Source organism: Pleurodeles waltl, chromosome 9 (assembly GCF_031143425.1).
Source record: "Pleurodeles waltl isolate 20211129_DDA chromosome 9, aPleWal1.hap1.20221129, whole genome shotgun sequence".
Classification (NCBI taxonomy): domain Eukaryota; kingdom Metazoa; phylum Chordata; class Amphibia; order Caudata; family Salamandridae; genus Pleurodeles; species Pleurodeles waltl.
The window spans coordinates 866,783,417-866,805,744 of NC_090448.1; the positions used below are offsets into that span (position 1 = coordinate 866,783,417).

Sequence of the window (22,328 nt, forward strand, 5' to 3'; positions counted from 1 at the left end):
ACATGGCTTCAGAACTGCCAGTGTAGCAGAATTGTAGTAGTGTGCAAACTACAATTTGATCTTTCGACAGGACAAAAACCATCTTTAAAAAAATTTATATTTCACCTTCATGTAGGCCTTGTTGCCTTAAAGGCTGGGCGGGCGCATGGTGGTTGAAAGTAGGACACATACAAATTTAAAAGTAAACGTATTCTTACAGTGACTAGCACCCGAAAACTATTTTTCACTGTGGTAGGCCTAGCTATCCTATGTAGAAAAGCAGAAAACAGATTAAAAATCCTAACAATGTACCTTTGGAATTGGACTAGCTAGAAAAAAAACAAAATAAAAAAGTATTTTTAATAGTTATGAAAAATCAAATTCAGTGAAACATTGAATGTCTAATAAATATGAAAGAACATAAAGTTTTAGAAAGTTACCTTTTCCCAGTCTGAAGTTTGTGGAGGTTAAATTTGTATTTCCTCTCCCTCTTTGGCTAGCCAGTAATTAGCATCTGAATAGCGTGAAAGAGATTTGAAGTACTTCCCAGGACTCCTCTGAACCAGACAGAAAATTTTGCAAGTATCCTTTTTGACATTACATTGTCAAATCCTGCTTAACAGGTCTGTTGGGTTTGCATACAGTACTAAGGGCACACTTGAAAGGAAGAGAAACAGAATGCCAAAACAATTCTTATGTATCCACTACATGGTTGCTGGAAAACTTTACTTTAGTTCTACCAGACTTCTGTCTCTGGGTTTTCTGTGGCTACAGTGACTGCCCCAAACTGGATTTTAGTGTTAGGTGTAGAAGGACTTGAAATACCACAGTAAACTCCCTACCCTCAGGTGCCATGGTTAGTGTGGCCGAAGACTTTCGCCATCTTGAAGGTTAAAAAACTGGATAGGGTTGGCCCCAGGAACTTTTACCCCATTGGTTAGTGCATGCCCAGCAGTCAGTCAAGGGGTTGAGCTCAGGGTAATTTAGTGACTTTAAGTGTTCACCTGGACATGGGTTAGTTACCCAGCCCAAACAATAATCCAAATTCCTACTAGGAGGTATAACCAATGTGCTTAAAAGTGATCACTCTCAAGGGAAAGCCACACACCCCCATCACTCGCCCAGTGTTATCCTTTTAGGGCTAGCTTGACAGTAAAGATGTTGACAATCTCATGTGAACAACAGGAAATGTGCTTTACGAAGTACTACAGGAGAGGGGATTTGACTCTTCCTACATATTGCTTCTCTTAACTAATACATTTAATTGATTAGAAGTTGTGTGCTCCCCTGAATAAGAGCAACTGTATTATGTTTTATACTATGCTAGAACGTTTATGCCCACTAAAGAAGGATGGAATTGACTATGGTGCCACGTCTATGATGTCATTTGTCAGAGGCAACAGGTCTGATCAGTTATTATGTAAAGTTACCTCAAAAGGTAGTTGTCCTGACCTATTTATAGTGAAATTCAAGTGTCAATAAGACGAACAGTGGAATATTGTTACACTGTGGTAAAACCTGTACATAATATTTGTGCCACATGTACTCTCAGATTATTTAGTCTGCAAGCATTTTAGTGTTGGTCACCCTCTCTTACAAACCCCTGGTCTAGAATATTTGCACTGTGAAAATCATTGTTAGGCTCAATTAGAAGGGAGTGCATATATTTTGCCCACTATATGTTTGTGTACATTTGTAAATTTAAGATGTGTGTCTTGTGGGAAAGCTTATGCTTAATACAGAATGCCTGAGTTTGGTTATTCTAGAAAGCCAATGACAAAGGCTACAGGTCCGACTGGTTCATTGTGAAAGGGTTTCACACATGCAATGGGTCTGTTCTGCTCACTATGAAAGGCTACAAAAACGCCATAAAGCCTACTTTATTCTTTTTTAAAGCAAATGTTAAAGCAAATTGTCCTTTAAGGGTGGGTAGGTATCAAACATGCTTTTTGTCTCAATGAATCTTAGAAATTGCTGTAGCAAGCAAGAGATGTTGTTCCCCACATGACAAACACTGGTGATATAATGTTTTCACAGTTTAAGAGGGAATGTATGTGTTTTCCAGCTGTCTTTTTCCATATCTTAGTATGTTTGTAGCTGCGTGCCTGATGGTAGCTTTTTGGGAGAGCTTAGGCTCAGTACACTAGGAGTGATTACTGTGTTCATGTTCACAAGCAAAAGATACAGGATACATGTGGGATTGCTTCAATGAGAAATGTTAAGTAAGATGCCGTAGAGCTAACCTGCATATTATTATAATAATAATTTTTTAAAAATGGCAATAGGTGTGACTTATTCATTGTGAAAAAGAATATGCAAAAACCAATAGGCCTTTTGAGGTGAATTGTTATTATATTGTGGCATGTAACCTCATGGATTATCACACGAGGAAAGGGTTTGGATGTTATTAACCTCTCTGACAAACTCACAGTAGACTATTTCAATGGGATACTCCTTGTTAGGCCGATTTAAAAGGGGCTGAGTATTGTTTTGCCAACTGGAACTCTGTACATTTTTGTAGATTTATGCATGAATGCCCTGTGGCAAAGCTTAAGCTCAATGCGGTAGGCAATCGTTGGTAATGGAGACAAGCCAATGATAGAAGCTGCAGGCTGGATAGGTTAATTTGAAATTGTTATGCGAAATACCTTAAGTTTGTTCTGTTTATTATGAAAAGCTATGACAAATACAATAGGGCTGACTTATGTATAGTGAATAACATATGTTAAAGATGATAGACCCTTAATGGTGAATTGTTATTACACTGTGTAAAACCTGTAGACAGGAATTTTGTTACATGGAATCTGAGGCTTGTTGTGGAAGGCCCAGGGTTTTCATATTGTTTTACCCCATCTGTCAAGCACTGGATGTAAAAGATTTGCGTTTGACAGTCCTTCTTTGACTTCTTAGGAGGGGTAGCAATTTGTTTTTCCAACTGGAAGTTTATACATATTTGTAATTTTATGCATAGCATTTAGCATATTGTGTGCATTTAGCATTTTCTAATTCCTCCCTTTTTACTTTCCATTCTTTTCTGAAGTACTCAGAAGCTCCATATACCATGCTAATGGCCAGAAGCTCATTGCTCATTTCATCAGCTGTTAGTCTAAAATTGTTGCCTGAAAATAATAAAATATGTGGCACAAAAAAAGCAACATTTGTAATATTTGTGCGGCAGGCACAGAGTGTGCTTTTCACAAAAATACACTGGCCCAGATGTAGAACCATCAAACCAGCACTGAACAGCAGAAGAGAGCTGAGGAGAGGGATGATAGGCACCAGAGTGAGTGCAGATTTCATTATTTAAGGTGCCCTCTCTCTGGCACCACCCTTCCATCTCACTTCCAAGCATGAAATACATAGTGCTGGAACAAGCTGTTGCCCTCCCCCCATCTTAAAATAAAGTGTGAGGAGGGTATATGGCGCTAAATTAACAGCTCCCTCCAGCACATGCATTTCACACTACCACGGTTGTGTGATTGTGGCAGAGGGAGAAGCAGTGGGAAAGAGGGAGTGAGAAAAGGAGGTCAGGAATATGAAAAAGGGTGCAACGAGGGGAGGTGGGGGGGGGGGGGGGGGGGAGTACAGGCTCGAGAAAGGAGGAATGGTGGTGGGAAACAATCATATTGTACTTGTATTTCTGTAGTGCTGGAAAGGGAGGAAAACAAGTGTGATAGTGGCCGGGAGGGTGCAGGTGTAGTCTGACCAAGATTAAATACTCAGTACACAAAAGGTGGAGAGGATGGAGGGAATGGACAACAATCATGAAGGGAGGGAGGAGGCCAGGAGACTGCTAAAGGTGGCTGGGACATTAAAATGCCTGCTAAATCCCAGTCTTCTGCACTCCTTCCCTCCTTGCTGTGCATGTTTAAGAGCTTCCTGGAGGTGTGCTCTCCTTCTTCAAGACACTTGTAGGCATGCAGCCAGGTGAGAGATAAAGACAACACTACTCTCTTGCCCACCCTACTTTTATTGATCCGGCACAGCAATACAGGGACAAATAAAAGATTAAAGGAAGGTATGAGCAAGAGATTACTTATGATTTTGTAGGTACTTTTGTAAAAACTGCAGGATTTTTACAACTTTTTGCATATCACTAAATCCTGGGATGACTGAGCAGTGCTCCTAATCCTAAATGTCTACTGTCCATATGTGTTGTCGTTTAACCATCCCAAAATGACCAATACATTTAAAAGTAAGATATAAGCCATCTTGGAGTCGTACAGCAATTATTCACACTATGCAACACATTCCAAGATGGCTGTCTTTCCTCAATTGCAAAGACATGCCAACCAAATGCCTACAGTAAGAAAAATTCTCGTTTGTTTTCTAATATATTTTAAATATGCTTTTTGAGTTTTTTTTTAGTGTTTTTTTTTATTGTGGATGGGTAAGTGGTTTAATGTAAGAATGCCTCAGTGGATGGATGAAGGGATGCATTAGCACAAGAATGAATGACGGGGGGGGCATACAAGATAGGGGGTATTGTGCACATAAACTTGCCAGTAACTGAAGAGGCACTTTCTGTTATGAGTCAGACCGACTGGCATTGCCAATGCTTGTACCAAACGTTATGGTACTAGTAAGGAAATAATTAACAAGGCGGCAGTAATAATGGGGTGCATGCTGCCCTTACTGCCCCTTTAGGTTCTTGGTGTTCATACTCTGAACCCTTGCTGCACTCACCACACTGCACATGCTTCCCTAACAGATTTATAGTTTAAATAAACATATGGGAGAAACCTCTATATTTCATATGAGGGGACTCACAGATAATACTTAAACAATTTTGCATTTTTTTCTTATGCTGAAGTTGATGTCAAATGTTGCATATTAACAGATAACAAAATATTAATTTTGTTTTTGCTTCAATTTGAAATTATTTCACAAACATGGAGTTACTTGTGGAACCACTATCACATACAGGAAAACATATTGGGAGACATTCACAACTCTGTTTGCTCTGTACTGTATCTTAGTTACGTTACAAACGGCATTTATGCTTCTCAATTTTCCATCCTGTTTTTTTGTAACATAACATCAGAAAATCCACAAGTATGCCAACTTTAATTATTAAAAGGTTTACAATTGGGAAGGGAAGAAGGTATCAAGGAGGTTGGCCAAACATGGAGTACCTACAAACTGTCTTTGAGAATACAGCAACACTACGATGGCCTGGTGTATACCTTGTTAATCTGGAAATAGGTTGAAGTAACTGTCTCCAGGATGGGAATGCAACCCCCCCTCACATTTCATGAGAGTGCAAAGACAGAGGTTACTGAGAGGAAAAACTAACAGTGCAATGTGAACTAAGAATATAATTAATCAGATTGTCCACTTGGAACAAACCATCTGACTGGACTATAAAGAAGGAAGTACATTACTCCCAGAAATTTACAGCTGTTAATTCATAGGACCACTTTGTTAATCCAATGAAGGTCAGAATTTACTCAGGTAACTGCATGTTCGCCTTCATGTTAGAAGGTAAAAAAAAGCACCAAAAAACGCATGTTTGCTTTTCACTCCTTTAATCTTCATGCTATTTATGCGCTGGTTGGTTAGGTCACTGCTTGAATGGCCAATCCTAGGAAAACATGCTCATTCACACCACATCTACCAAGCGACCCATCTCTAGAATCCCTCCTTTTGGTAAGATGGAAGAGTGTTTCCAAACGGCTGCTCAGGAGAAATACTTAATCTTTTGAACAAAGTGTCAGTAAAGTATAGCAAATCTTTGCTTTCAGTACAAAGAAATACCACGCAGCTCTTGTGCTCACCTGGTAATTTCCTGTTGCAGTTGAGAAACAGAAGGCACATAAAACACCACTCCAAAATACACTGTGGGCTCCAGTGCATACTTGTCCAGCTGCTTTTTCAGTGGTTTATCTAAATCCACCCAGCGCCGCAGGTTCTGCTTGTTGTAATACCACAAACTGAAGTAGGTAACCTAAAACAAAGTGAAAAAATGACACAGCTAAGTGGATGCATCATTAGTGTATATCAGGCAGCACTCTCCCACTAATAAATGATCAAGTAAGGCAACATAGTAACTTGTGTATGGACAATTCAGATATGTACACCAGTAATATCCAAACAAGAAAGGCAAAGCCAACAGCTGTGTTAACAAGAGACAGGCAGAGGAGATCTTAGTGCGTGATCAAGCCAGACCTCTTAACTACAGGGATCAAGAAATAAATCTTCACCTGAATGCTAACAATAAGCACTGCTAAGTCAGGAATGTCCTCTGCATAGTAAAAAGGTATTTAACTGTGCCTTGAGTTTCCAACTGCAAGTGAAACTAGTAACATAATTTGTTTTGGCCCTTGTCTCACACTAATCTAATAGGTGGCCCTGTCCTAGACAATGCAAGGGCCAGGACCTATTCAGCGACCTGAGGGGCGCATCAAGCATGCCCTTGTACAGTGGACGTCTGCAACGTACCCTAAGTGAATCATATAAAGTGGTGGTGGCAGCACACATTGTTTTTGAATCTATAGTGTGACCAGACATTTTTCTATATTATGTGTAAAGTTCTGCTATGATGTGAAATTCAGAGTATTGTGCTGATATCCCATGTGCATGTTGAATGCATGTATGTTAAGTGAGTGTAGTAGCTCTATGTGTGTTGTGTGAGTCTGAGCAGTGATATCCATTTCTGATGCCCCTGGTTTAGCATGGCACAAGATCGGTGATGAGGAGGTCCTTCACCATATAGTGGAAGTGAACTGCCTCCCTTCCCGTGGCTCACACGTGGAGAACTAGATCATAAAGTGAGAAGGATGGAGACAGGACTACTTTTAGAAATGCCATGACAGTCTTAATAGCAATGGACTGCTGATTAGTTCTTCCTGATCACTGCCAGTTGGTAAGTGGTATAGGTGAGGGATGGTCCTGCAGTTTCTGTAAACAGCCAAGTGCAGATATCTCACAGTTTATTGTCTCCCTGCTTGGAATCAGGCCAATTGCTGCCTTCTGTGCAAGCCTTCAATTTACACAAAAACTGATCTGGAGAGCTGCCTGGAATTGACATTTGAGAGAGAACTATCACAAACCAGTTCTGAAATTTTGGACAGCGGGTCCAAATGCCCTCTAGAGAAGTGTGCATGAAAGTGCAATCCTAACCAACCAATACTGCCCCAGTCCAGTTTATTCTTCTCCAAAGAAGGGAGTGCTCCAAAAAATACTCAAGGTGCTACTGTTTAACCACAGCATGTGTCTCTCAGTCATTCGCTCAGATGTGAATGGACATATCCCAAAATCAGTACTTCCTCCTGGGGAAGCTGTTGATTTGTCTAAAGAGCCTAAGAGCCTGGCTGCTGAGAGAGGTAAGGAGTGCGTATCAACCTTCTGGAGGACCGTCAGTCCAGGAGAAGCCCAGTGTGTTCCCAGGGTGAGGAGTGTCTAAAGAAAGTTGGCAACCCAAGAGAGAATCAGGGGTGACTGTGCTGTGAGGAGGTCCCCCCTCGATCTATTTGTTCAGTTCACGAATTAGAAGCATCTATACTACACGCTGCCCCAAAGACACCACCACGAGGGGTGGTGCCTGGAGACTGCCTTTTTGTAGCTGCCTTTAATGAGGTAAATTACTGTCACATAGTTCAGCCGAGAGTGCATACTGTGAACCATTTCCCAGAGCAGGGCCTTCACTGTGGTCGCCATAAAAAAAATTCACTTGCATAAGAATGAGAATGCAACCCGCATTCACTGGACAGTCCAGGAAGCCACGAATGCTGAACAGCTAAACCGCAGAGCTTAGTCTGTACCCAAGAATGACAGACAGGAGGCTGCCATACACACTTGACTATTTCCCCCCAAAAAATGAAAAAAAGTAACGGAAAAAAAGAAAAGAAAACCTGAGCCATCGCATCGGAGGCTAATCCAATGAAGAGTACTGGGGATGGTAATAGCGGGACCCCGACCCTTAGGAATGGGAGAAAAACTACATTGAAAAAGAGGTATGCAGGACTTAGCTGTTAGAATGAAACTTATGACAACACAACCCTGTATAAACATGCTCATCTAACTGTATAGTATTTAGTTCTGCTGTGAGATTTACTAAGCTGGCCATTATATTATTGTGACAGTTCGGTGGCTAGTGCCATTTAACTGCTCGCCCTCACCACCCAAAGTTTAAAGAGTGAAAAGGTTGACAGTTGACCGTGTTTGCATAGCAATAGTAGAGTAGGCCCTTGGACACCAAAGGCAAACAATCTCAACCACCACAGTTAGGGTCCAGTTGCTCCAGCCCACCCTGTAGCCCCCCTACTCCCCCAAAAAAGGGTTTGTCACGCATCTTCACCACTAAACTAGGATACCTGGAGTACTATTTTCCACTACAGTATGACAGACAATAACTACAACACTTGTTGATCATTCCTGGCATATGTTTCACTGAGGTATGGTCAAAGCCAGTCTCCCCACAAGTAGTACAAGACCAAGGCAAACAACTTAGCCACCCGTTAATGCACAAGGAAGTCACATGACTATTACTGCACGATCATTGCAGTTACCAATATCATTAGTGTAACCATGATCTGCGCCCACACCACACGCTATCAAGTCACCACTGATATATGATGATTCGAGCCATGTGCATCACAAGGCAGGATCAGGTTTTGCACTTGCACTAACCATAACACAATTTTCAAGTTTGTAGTAACTTCACCGCCAGTGTATAGGCTGCCTTCAGTCCTGACTAATAAATAAGCCTTTTAGTCAGAACTAGTATATGAGCTAGCCAGGCACATGCATCACCAGTGAATGTCTAAGACAATTACTTCACCATTAGTTTGCAAACCAGAAAAGCACCTCTTTTAGTCTATCCCTAAACCAGGCAACACATCACTACTGTATGATCCAGACAAGCACCAACATCAGTGCATGTCCAAATCAGTCCCACATATTAGAGTATTCTGATCACAATAGGTAAAGTAATACTCTATGAAGAATGCGGTTAACACAACAATTAATGTTTGACTTAAGATGCAACTATGTGCAATATAAAGCATTCTATGGATATTACTGAACGATTTTCCATTCTACCTCTATTACGTTTTCTACCCAGAGATACAGGATAAAAGGGAAAACAGACGATGGTGCAGGACTTGCCATTTTAGTGTTGGCTGGGTAAAAGAAGACTAGACTGGCTTCTGGTTATCCTGATTTGCTGTTCTGTACTGTCAACATAGATGGTGCTTTAGTGAATATGACTACAATCCATCATATGGTGACCAAAAGCAATTGGGACTCTACTCTGGGCTCTAAAAAAATGTTTGAGTGTCGATTGTGCTTCTCTGCGATGGGGGAAATAGTTTTTAAAAAAGCATTGTTTTTCCCATGTGCAACTTCTCTATTATCAACTCTACAAGGGACTTAGTATTAGGCAGTTTCTCTACACGTATAATGACTGCTTCAGTCAGAGGGCACTTTTTCTCATGGGCCATGTCCTTCACCTGCCAGGCCATTAAAATATGCGGGGTGTGCTCCGGAGTTCTATCCTATGCTCATTTCACAAACTATGGTCACTAATATGAGTTTCAGTTTTCCTCCCTCCCTTACTAAGTGTCTCCTTCCCTTCAAAAAATAAAACATCAGTAATTCCTGGTCATCCTATAAACAAAATGTTGCTTCAATACTGCCATTAGAGTGCCTTCTGACTTATCATGCTGTCACAACCTTACTCCCTATCCACTGCGATAGTACCGCTGAAAAGATGGCCTGTAGAAAGATTTTGTGTCAACACACCACAATTATTGACTTTTAAAGCTTAGGCAATGTGTGCAATAAATCAACTATTCATTCAGTCTGTCTATTCTGTTGGCCAAGTTTAACAATTCCCTACTGCAATAAGAGGCATGCAGTAAAGCCTTAAATGGAGGACCTCTTTGAGTCACAAAAACATCCTAAAATGGAAGCGTTAACCATAAGGTAAAATAAGTTCAGTCTATCCCCACCCCGAGATTCAATAATTAACACACTCCTAAGTTATGCACTGTTTTCTATAGGTGAGCTGATCGGCAACCCTTCTAAGAAAATATATTTACTTACAATCAAAAGTCTAAGTAATGTTGCACAGGGATGAACAAGAAGGTAGTACTCATTCACAAAGTGATTAAAAATAATCATACAACTTTATATGTACAACATGATGGGTGTTAACCTTTAGTGCCAGACAGAAAAGCCTCAATCATGGCAGAAAAGGGGAGCACCAGTGAGTCGCACAGAGGAGTCAGTGACATTACAGGATGCATAGGTACCATTGGTTAGCTGTTGCTGCAATAGGAAAGTCAAGTTTTCTCCTGGATCAACAGGGCAAAGGATTGTGGAGAAGGCGATGGTGAGTAACTAGCAGAAAGAATAGATTGACAGAGTGTGAGTTTGGCGATAGCCGGTTAAATAAATTGATCTTGGAAAAAGAGAATGGTAGAAGCAACTTAATGTGCTCACCTAAATATGTGAGAAAGAGTAAAAGGTAAAATTAAATGATTATGGTGAAACAAAATCTATTTTATATCCGAATACAACAGTTTCCTTATTCTGGAAGTGTTCTTTTCACTTCCATATTATGGTTAACACCTACATACTGGTTTACAAAGGAATTAAAGGTCATCGAAACAGGAAAAGTTTTAACAATATACATTCTTTCAGGTGCTAAACAAGTGCAGCGACTTTTGAGAAGGGAGGGAGTGGGGGGAATCTACGGAATGTGATGACCTCATACGCCGCTTTGTAGTTTGTGCCTTTGTCGCAATATTTACACTGTTTAAACAACGGTTATTGATCAACTAGCATAATAATCTGCAGGCCAAAAACAACACAGGATCTTTGGAGTCGTACGTCAGCAGAAAATGTTCACCAGTTACCATTTCCATTATGTTTTCTTAGTGACGTCAGGAGTGTTTAGAAAACCTTTCACTGAGGGTATAAATACACCTCTTAAAACATGAATTGCTTAAAGACCGATTACTAAACGTATTTACACACCGAAGAACCAGTGAGGTCTGTAAGTATCATCATTTACAAGTTTGAATGTACTTACAAATTGCGAATTTGAACTTGTACACAAACATTCTCACGTAGTAATTGTAGGAGGCTGGCCTGGCTTGTAGTTGGTACCAAGGGGTACTTACACTCTGTACCAGGTCCAATTATCCCTTATTAGTGTAGAAGAGGTGTTTCTAGCAGCTTAGGCTGATAGAAGGTAGCTATAGCAGAGCAGCTTAGGCTGAACTAGGAGACGTGCAAAGCTCCTACTATACCACTGTTGTCATATGCACAATATCATAAGAAAACACAATACACAGATATACTAAAAATAAAGGTACTTTATTTTTATGACAATATGCCAAAAGATTCTAAGTGAGTACCCTCAGTATGAGGATGCCAGATATACACAAGATATATGTACACAATACCAAAAATATGCAGTAGTAGCAAAAGGAAGTAATGCAAGCAATGTAAAGTTACAGTAGATTGCAATAGGAGCACATAGGTATAGGGGCAACACAAACCATATACTCCAAAAGTGGAATGCGAACCACGAATGGACCCCAAACCTATGTGAGCTTGTAGAGGTTCGCTGGGACTGTAAGAAAACAGTGAGGGTTAGAAAAATAGCCCACCCCAAGACCCTGTAAGGTAGGTGTAAAGTGCACCTACAACCCCCAGAGAGCGCAGAAGTCATTATAGGGGGATTCTGCAAGGAAGACCAACACCAGCAAAGCAACAACAGTGGATTTCCGGACCTGAGTACCTGTAAGAGAAGGGGACCAAGTCCAAGAGTCGCGACAGTGTCGAGAGTGGGTAGATGCCCCGGAAATGCCAGCTGAGGATGCAAGGAAGCTGCCACCGGGTGGAAGAAGCTTGGTGTTCTGCAAGAACAAAGAGGACTAGGAACTTCCCCTTTGGAGGATGGATGTCCCACGTCGTGAAGAAGCTTGCAGAGGTGTTCCCATGCAGAAAGACCGCAAACAAGCTTTGCTAGCTGCAAGGGTCGCGGTTAGGGTTTTTGGATACTGCTGTGGCCCAGGAGGGACCAGGATGTTGCCACTTGGATGAGGAGACAGAGGGGGCGCCCAGCAAGTCAGGGAGCCCTCACAGAAGCAGGCAGCACCTGCAGAAGTACCGGAACAGGCACTTGGAAGAGGAGTGAACCGGAGTCCACCCAAAGTCAGAAAAGGGAGTCCCACGACGCTGGAGGACAACTCAGAAGGTTGTGCACTGCATGTTAGAGTGTCGGGACCCAGGCTTGGCTGTGCACGAAGGAAATCCTGGAAGAGTGCACAGGAGCCGGAGCAGCTGCAAATCACGCGGTACCAAGAAATGCAGTCTAGCGTGGGGAGGCAAGGACTTACCTCCACCAAACTTGGACTGAAGAGTCTCTGGACTGTGGGAGTCACTTGGACAGAGTTGCTGAGTTCCAGGGACCACGCTCGTCGTGCTAAGAGGGGACCCAGAGGACCGGTGATGCAGTCTTTTGTTGTCTGCGGTTGCACGGGAAGATTCCGTCGACCCACAGGAGATTTCTTCAGAGCTCCTGGGGCAGAAAGGAGGCAGGCTACCCCCAGAGCATGCACCACCAGGAAGCAGTCGAGAAAGCCGGCAGGATGAAGTGATACAAGGTTGCAGTAGTCGTCTTTGCTACTTTGTTGCGGTTTTGCAGGTGTCCTGAGCAGTCAGCGGTCGATCCTTTGGCAGAAGGTGAAAAGGGAGATGCAGAGGAACTCTGGTGAGCTCTTGCATTCGGTATCTGCAGAATTCCCCAAAGCAGAGACCCTAAATAGCCAGAAAAGGAGGTTTGGCTACCTAGGAAGGAGGATAGGCTAGTAAGAAAGGTAAGGGCCTATCAGAAGGAGTCTCTGACGTCACCTGCTGGCCCTGGCCACTCAGAGCAGTCCAGTGTGCCAGCACACCTCTGAATCCAAGATGGCAGAGATCTGGGGCACGCTGGAGGAGCTCTGGGCACCTCCCCTGGGAGGTGCAGGTCAGGGGAGTGGTCACTCCCCTTTCCTTTGTCCAGTTTCGCACCAGAGCAGGGCTGGGGGATCCCTGAACCGGTGCAGACTGGTTTATGCAGAGATGGGCAACATCTGTGCCCATCAAAGCATTTCCAGAGGCCAGGGGAGGCAACTCCTCCCCAGCCTTCACACCTATTTCCAAAGGGAGAGGGTGGGACACCCTCTCTCAGAGGAAATCCTTTGTTCTGCCTTCCTGGGCCAGGGCTGCCTGGACCACAGGGGGGCAGAAACCTGTCTGAGGGGTTGGCAGCAGCAGCAGCTGCAGTGGAGACCCCGAAAGGCAGTTTGGCAGTAAGTACCCGGGTTCTGTGCTAAAGACCCGGGGGATCATGGAATTGTCTCCCCAATGCCATTTTGGGGTGACAATTCCATGATCTTAGACATGTTACATGGCCATGTTCGGAGTTACCATTGTGACGCTATACATAGGTAGTGACCTATGTATAGTGCACACGTGAAATGGTGTCCCCGCACTCACAAAGTCTGGGGAATTTGCCCTGAACAATGTGGGGGCACCTTGGCTAGTGCCAGGGTGCCCACACACTAAGTAACTTTGCACCCAACCTTCACCAGGTGAAGGTTAGACATATAGGTGACTTATAAGTTACTTAAGTGCAGTGGTAAATGGCTGTGAAATAACATGGACGTTATTTCACTCAGGCTGCACTGGCAGGCCTGTGTAAGAATTGTCAGATCTCCCTATGGGTGGCAACAGAAATGCTGCAGCCCATAGGGATCTCCTGGAACCCCAATACCCTGGGTACCTCAGTACCATATACTAGGAAATTATAAGGGTGTTCCAGTATGCCAATGTTAATTGGTGAAATTGGTCACTAGCCTGTTAGTGACAATTTGGAAAACAGAGAGAGCATAACCACTGAGGTTCTTGTTAGCAGAGCCTCAGTGAGACAGTTAGGCATCACACAGGGAACACATACATATAGGCCACAAACTTATGAGCACTGGGGTCCTGGCTAGCAGGGTCCCAGTGACACATAACGAAACATACTGACAACATAGGGTCTTCACTATGAGCACTGGGCCCTGGCTAGCAGGATCCCAGTGAGACAGTGAAAACACCCTGACATATAGTCACAAACAGGCCAAAAGTGGGGGTAACAAGGCTAGAAAGAGGCTACTTTCTCACACAACCCCCCCAAACGAAGGACAATAAGGCTAACCTTGGCCAGTTGAGACTTTATTGCCTAAGTGGTGATAAGTGGAGAGTAGCTCTGCAATAGATTGGTTACTCCCTTTATCATCCACTATATGGTTACTTCCCTGTGGGGATGTAAACCACCCTGTTTGAAGTTTTTTAGCTAACCAACAATGTGAAGATATATTTTCAGAGTTTCTATCAGTACGTTTTAGTTTAGAGCAGTGGGAATTGTCCACTGGACCTATTTCTAGTGATGAGAATGCCAGACAGGGATGCTGTCTCAGTAAACCCATAGTTGGGCAAAAACGTTGTCCATATGGCTGTAAGAGAGAACAGGGATGCTGTTTCTCTTGAGTTGGAGAAGGGCAGGGATGCTGCCCTATGAGCTCCACACTAGGGCAGGGCTGCTGTCCTAAGTGTTGTGAGGCAGTGCAGGGTTTCTGCACTAAAGTTTCTCTGGGAGTGTTGGAGGGGTGCTCCATGTTAACTAAAATGGTGCTCTTTTTCTCACCAATATTAGTTATCCCACAGAGAGGTGCTTCTACCTCAGGGAGTATAGCTATGCCAGCTGATGATTCCCTTGGTACAGGTGCCACCCCAGGAGAGGTTTCTCCCACCACAGGAATGGTATCCTGAATGGCAGGGTGGGTAGGGGATACTGTGATACCCTTTTTACCTGTTGTTGGAGAGGGATCCTGAGTTTTTAGGCCTTTTTCTCTCCTTTGCTTTTTCATTTCAGTAGAAATGAGAGGGAACAATTCCTCAGGGATACCCAGCATGGCTGCATGGGCATAAAACTCTACATCAGCCCAACCTGAGGTCTCTAGGTCATTACCTAAGAGACAGTCTACAGGTAAGCTAGGTGACACTACCACCTGCTTAGGGCCAGTAACTCCACCCCAACTAAGCTGAACTATAGCTAAGGGAAGGAACTTAGTGGAGTTATGGACATCAATAATCTTGTACTGTTGTCCAATGATGTGTTGTTCAGGAGACACTAGGTTTTCAATCACCAAAGTGATACTGGCACCTGTGTCCCTGTAGGCCTGGGCCTCAACACCATTTATTGAAACTGTCTGCCTGTACTTATCCATTGTAAGGGGACAAGCAGCCCGTGTGGCAAGGCCAATGCCACTAGGTGGGACAGAAACTGTCTTGGGACTGACTACCCCAGTTTCTATGATGGACCCATAAGTGAACCCAACTACATCCTTAGTTTGACTGTTGCCAGCAGTCCCACCACTTTTACCACTTCTGCTACGGGCACTAGAGTTTGATGTATTAGTGGTGGTAGGCTCAGGGGGTTTACCTGGATAGGACTTATCCCCTGGCGTATGGCCTTTATTTTTACACACAAAGCACCAAGGCTTTTTTAATGTGTGTATGTTGTGAAGAAGAGGAAGAATTTGATTTATCCCCACCCCCTGAAGAGTGTTTAGGATTTGAAGAAGGATCTTTGGTTTTACCCATATCCCCATGCTTATCCTGAGATTTCTCACCATCTTTCTTCTTTCCATCCTGGTCACCCCCTGTATGAACTTTTCTTTTCACTCTTGTTCTGACCCATTTGTCTGCCTTCTTTCCCAATTCTTGGGGAGAGGTCAGATCTGAGTCCACTAGATATTGGTGTAACAAGTCGGACACACAGTTATTCAGAATATGCTCTCTTATAATAAGATTATACAGGCTTTCATAGTCAGAAACTTTACTGCATGTAACCACCCCTCCAAGGCCTTCACTGAACAGTCAACAAAGTCTATCCAATCTTGTGAGGACTTTTTTCTGGTGTCTCTGAACTTAATCCTGTATTGTTCAGTGGTTAAGCCAAATCCATCCAAGAGTGCATCCTTCAAAACTGCAAAATTATTGGCATCACTTTCTCTAACAGTAAGGAGCCTATCCCTACCGTTTCCATTGAAAGATAGCCATAGGATAGCAGCCCACTGCCTTTGAGGGACCCCCTGTACCATACAGGCCCTCTCAAGTGCAGCAAACCACTTGTTAATGTCATCCCCCTCCTTGTAAGGGGGAACTATCTTGGGCAGATTCCTGGAATCATGCTCTCTCACAGGATTGCTATAAGGAATACTGCTGCTGCCACCATGGGGTCCAAACCCCAACCTCTGTCTTTTCTTCTCAAGATCTAGGGATTCCCTGTCTAGAGCCAGCTGTTGCTGTTTAAGCTTCAGTCTGGTCTCTTCCACTCTCAACTTCCCTTTCTAACAATTTGTCTTCAGGGTGGGTGGGTTGGGAATGCTTGGACACAGAAGATATATTGGATTCAACAGAGGGAGACCTGCCCCTAACAGCTTGCACTCTAACAACTTGGCCTTAGGGAACAAAAACATCCCTACTATGATGGGAGCTCCTATTACTACCAGCATTGCTATGAGGTCTGCTAGGGGGCAGATTTGGAAGAGAACCCTGTACACCTCCCTCAAGGGCTCCCCTGAGTCAGAGTGTGAGTTATCTCCTAACTTCTCAATTGGAGTGCCACCCTGGGCCTTATCATTCTCAATGAGCATGTTAAACAGAAATTCTCTAGAAGGGTTCTTTCCTACCACTAAACGTCTATCAATGCAGAGACTCCTTAGGCTCTTAAAGTTAAGATTGTCATATGTTGTATTGGCCATTTTAAGAGACGTTCCTACATCAGACATGATGAAGAAGGTTTAGGGACAGTGAGAAGAGAGAAAACGTTTCAGGACTTTTTAAAGAACAGGAAAAAAATAAAACTTTCAAACTTTTTGAAACTTTTAGAAAGTTTAGGAGTACTTTTCAGCACTTAGCAGAAAGTGTAAGAGAAGAAAAGCAAAACTTTTTGGTTAGGTGTACATACACTGAACTTGTTTTGTATATTTTTCCTCTTATGAAAAGTACAATATGACAAAGTGGTAAGTAGTTACAAGTACTTATCCCACCGCTGCACAACCAATGTAGGAGGCTGGCCTGGCTTGTAGTGTGTACCAAGGGGTACTTACACTCTGTACCAGGTCCAGTTATCCCTTATTAGTGTAGAAGAGGTGTTTCTAGCAGCTTAGGCTGATAGAAGGTAGCTATAGCAGAGCAGCTTAGGCTGAATTAGGAGACATGCAAAGCTCCTACTGTACCACTGTTGTCATATGCACAATATCATAAGAAAACACAATACACAGATATACTAAAAATAAAAGGTACTTTATTTTTATGACAATATGCCAAAAGATTCTCAGTGAGTACCCTCAGTATGAGGATGCCAGATATACACAAGATATATGTACACAATACCAAAAATATGCAGTAATAGCAAAAGGAAGTAATACAAGCAATGTAAAGTTACAGTAGATTGCAATAGGAGCACATAGGTATAGGGGCAACACAAATCGTATACTCCAAAAGTGGAATGCGAACCACGAATGGACCCCAAACCTATGTGAGCTTGTAGAGGTTCGCTGGGACTGTAAGAAAACAGTGAGGGTTAGAAAAATAGCCCACCCAAAGACCCTGTAAGGTAGGTGTAAAGTGCACCTACAACCCCCAGAGAGCGCAGAAGTCATTATAGGGGGATTCTGCAAGGAAGACCAACACCAGCAAAGCAACAACAGTGGATTTCCGGACCCGAGTACCTGTAAGACAAGGGGACCAAGTCCAAGAGTCGCGACAGTGTCGAGAGTGGGCAGATGCCCCGGAAATGCCAGCTGAGGATGCAAGGAAGCTGCCACCGGGTGGAAGAAGCTTGGTGTTCTGCAAGAACGAAGAGGACTAGGAACTCCCCCTTTGGAGGATGGATGTCCCACGTTGTGAAGAAGCTTGCAGAGGTGTTCCCACGCAGAAAGACCGCAAACAAGCCTTGCTAGCTGCAAGGGTCGCGGTTAGGGTTTTTGGATACTGCTGTGGCCCAGGAGGGACCAGGATGTTGCCACTTGGATGAGGAGACAGAGGGGACGCCCAGCAAGTCAGGGAGCCCTCACAGAAGCAGGCAGCACCTGCAGAAGTACCGGAACAGGCACTTAGGGGAGGAGTGAACCGGAGTCTACCCGAAGTCAGAAAAGGGAGTCCCACGACGCTGGAGGACAACTCAGAAGGTTGTGCACTGCAGGTTAGAGTGTCGGGGACCCAGGCTTGGCTGTGCACAAAGGAAATCCTGGAAGAGTGCACAGGAGCCGGAGCAGCTACAAATCACACAGTACCCAGCAATGCAGTCTAGCGTGGGGAGTCAAGGACTTACCTCCACCAAACTTGGACTGAAGAGTCACTGGACTGTGGGAGTCACTTGGACAGAGTTGCTGAGTTCCAGGGTCCACGCTCGTCGTGCTGAGAGGGGACCCAGAGGACCGGTGATGCAGGCTTTTGTTGCCTGCGGTTGCAGGGGGAAGATTCCGTCGACCCACGGGAGATTTCTTCAGAGCTCCTGGTGCAGAAAGGAGGCAGGCTACCCCCAGAGCATGCACCACCAGGAAACAGTCGAGAAAGCCGGCAGGATGAAGCGATACAAGGTTGCAGTAGTCGTCTTTGCTACTTTGTTGCGGTTTTGCAGGCGTCCTGAGCAGTCAGCAGTCGATCCTTTGGCAGAAGGTGAAGAGGGAGATGCAGAGGAACTCTGGTGAGCTCTTGCATTCGGTATCTGCAGAATTCCCCAAAGCAGAGACCCTAAATAGCCAGAAAAGGAGGTTTGGCTACCTAGGAAGGAGGATAGGCTAGTAAGAAAGGTAAGAGCTTATCAGAAGGAGTCTCTGACGTCACCTGCTGGCCCTGGCCACTCAGAGCAGTCCAGTGTGCCAGCACACCTCTGAATCCAAGATGGCAGAGGTCTGGGGCACGCTGGAGGAGCTCTGGGCACCTCCCTGGGAGGTGCAGGTCAGGGGAGTGGTCGCTCCCCTTTCCTTTGTCCAGTTTCGCGCCAGAGCAGGGCTGGGGGATCCCTGAACCGGTGTAGACTGGTTTATGCAGAGATGGGCACCATCTGTGCCATCAAAGCATTTCCAGAGGCTGGGGGAGGCTACTCCTCCCCAGCCTTCACACCTATTTCCAAAGGGAGAGGGTGTGACACCCTCTCTCAGAGGAAATCCTTTGTTCTGCCTTCCTGGGCCAGGGCTGCCTGGACCCCAGGGGGGCAGAAACCTGTCTGAGGGGTTGGCAGCAGCGGCAGCTGCAGTGGAGACCCCGGAAAGGCAGTTTGGCAGTAAGTACCCGGGTTCTGTGCTAGAGACCTGGGGGATCATGGAATTGTCTCCCCAATGCCAGAATGCCATTGGGGTGACAATTCCATGATCTTAGACATGTTACATGGCCATGTTCGGAGTTACCATTGTGACGCTATACATAGGTAGTGACCTATGTATAATGCACGTGTGAAATGGTGTCCCCGCACTCACAAAGTCCGGGGAATTTGCCCTGAACAATGTGGAGGCACCTTGGCTAGTGCCAGGGTGCCCACACACTAAGTAACTTAGATCCCAACCTTCACCAGGTGAAGGTTAGACATATAGATGATTTATAAGTTACTTAAGTGCAGTGGTAAATGGCTGTGAAATAACATGGACATTATTTCACTCAGGCTGCACTGGCAGGCCTATGTAAGAATTGTCAGATCTCCCTATGGGTGGCAAAAGAAATGCTGCAGCCCATAGGGATCTCCTGGAACCCCAAATACCCTGGGTACCTCAGTACCATATACTAGGGAATTATAAGGGTGTTCCAGTATGCCAATGTGAATTGGTGAAATTGGTCACTAGCCTGTTAGTGACAATTTGGAAAGCAAAGAGAGAGCATAACCACTGAGGTTCTGGTTAGCAGAACCTCAGTGAGATAGTTAGGCATCACACAGGGAACACATACATATAGGCCACAAACTTATGAGCACTGGGGTCCTGGCTAGCAGGGTCCCAGTGACACATAACAAACATACTGACAACATAGGGTCTTCACTATGAGCACTGGGCCCTGGCTAGCAGGATCCCAGTGAGACAGTGAAAACACCCTGACATATAGTCACAAACAGGCCAAAAGTGGGGGTAACAAGGCTAGAAAGAGGCTACTTTCTCACAGTAATATGTCAGAAATGTCTGTGTGAGACAATAATTCCATAATGAAGCTGGGGCAGTTGTGAGCTTCTCAGGGCGAGAACACCTGCCAGGGTTCAACGACCACAAAATCACACATTGGTGGGTATTACCACTCTGAAAGAAGCAGGAACGTTAACTATAAAACGAACAGTGATTTAATTCTCAAGAGGCGAAGAGAAAGTTTAGTTTTGAAGGAAGGAGTAACATTGATGGAGGTTTATTTAGTACAGACACTGCATCTCCATTTAAGATCTCATAAATGTTTTAATTAAATCGTAATACCCTTGTGCATTCACACAAACACTCTACCTAACTTGACACGGGCTGAACTCAGGACCATCGATCCACCCCTTTAAGGGCAAAAGACTTTACGGACAAGACTTAAGCGCGTGGTCTTGTGTAAACACCATGCACAAGTCAGATCGACGCAAAATGCATCAAGCACAAATTCAGGTCTCCCAGCAAACAACAGGAACACGACACAACACACAACCGCACAATTCACTCCTGTTCTAGTCCTTGGGTCAGCAATATGAACTAAAATCTGCGAACCATGCATAACACATTAACGAACATGCCACACTCTCCCCAGTCTTTGTCAACTCCAAAGCTATACAACAGAACAGTCCAGACCCCCAAACAGGCTAAGAGAGCACAGCAGTGCAGACATGTAATTTACAAATATAACAAGAGAAATAATTTGTGCAATTAATGTTGTCCATAACAGAACTACGCTATATAACTTTAGGTCTTCCACTATATGAAATTGGCTTCAAGTTGACAGCAATTCTACTCTTAAGCTAGTGGTCTCTTACATTTATACAGCATGGAAAGCCACGAAACATTAAATTGGCCAAAGCTCCGCATTTAAGATGGCTTGCGATCGCACTGTATGTTTTCCATATAGGGAGAACTCACCGCACACATACCTACGGAAGAAGTGCAGTGGGATAAGAACAATCCGCGAGCGGGAGGCACCTACCAAGAAACCTTAAAAATGTTTCTTACTGATTTGCGGACATAAAATTGTTTTAACAGGTCACATTCAAATACACTGAGCACTTTAGTGGGTTTATATGGAGGACTTTAGAAGTCACAGTTGAGCCTGTAATAAGTCTATACGTTTTTAAGTCGTTTTTTTGGCATCTACTTTGAAACCCTTTAATTCAAACTAATCTGGCCTGGTGATATAAACTTGTTTAAGAAATCACTACTGACAGATGAGCACTTAAGTAGGAAACGCTTAGTGGTTTCTATATGCCACAGATGATTGTAATAAATCATTCATGGGTTCCTGTTCTACAGCAGACGTCTTATGAATTTATTTAGATAGATTTATTTTGTAAAGTGATGTTTTACTGAATCAAATTTGGGGATTTTAATGTTGTATACTGTAGTTCTTACATTCATAAGCTGAAACAATGAAATACTACTACTAATAAAATCAGATTGCAAATCCTTATGGCTTTCAGAGCATTTTCCCGTACAGAAATAATTTTTATTACCATCAGTTTATTTCCTAGGGAAGTCCTCCAACAGTCTTCCACGTGAGTATTTCCAATCCTAAAGGTGCCAAAGAATAGTGTGAGATAGGAAAGCCCTTGATTTGTGGCACGCTATCAGCGTAAGTAGTTTCTTTGTTCAAGTTTTTATTCTTATAAAGTACAGATTTAAAACACATACATTTTTTCTTAAAAAGCATGACAGTCGTTTGAAATGGTGTACTACTAAACGCACTATGTAGCCTGGAAACAAACCAAGTTCTCCCAGACACACAAAATTAGAACATTCTATATCCGTGTGTCAATCTTTTTGCCTTTGAGTAGATAATCTTAATATAGAAATGCCAGCTAATTTGTAAATAAGATATACATAAACTGGCACATCAAAAATGCTCTCTTGCGGATGTGGAGTGGGAGCAAATACATTTATGGATGCAGCTGCTTTTTCTGTAGCAGTTTGAGATCATTTTATAATTGGAATGGAGGTGGGTTAGGGCCACACTGCCTATGAGCACAAGGAGATATTACAATGAATAAGACATTAGATGAATTTAGCAGGCAGCGACACAAACAAAAACAAGCATTTGCAATGAAATTGGTCTCGCATTTACTTGAGTTGGAGCTACTG

General features: G+C 43.7%; 1 protein-coding gene across 2 annotated transcripts in view; it reads right to left on the reverse strand.

Moving 5' to 3' along the window:
* PTPN21 (protein tyrosine phosphatase non-receptor type 21) overlaps positions 1–22,328 on the reverse strand; it is a 351,990-nt gene that overhangs the window by 288,533 nt on the left and 41,129 nt on the right. For both annotated transcript variants that reach the window (XM_069208139.1, XM_069208138.1), the window contains exon 3: positions 5,757–5,926. In XM_069208139.1, coding sequence (XP_069064240.1) covers positions 5,757–5,926 — 170 coding nt within the window. The remainder of the gene's footprint in view (positions 1–5,756; positions 5,927–22,328) is intronic.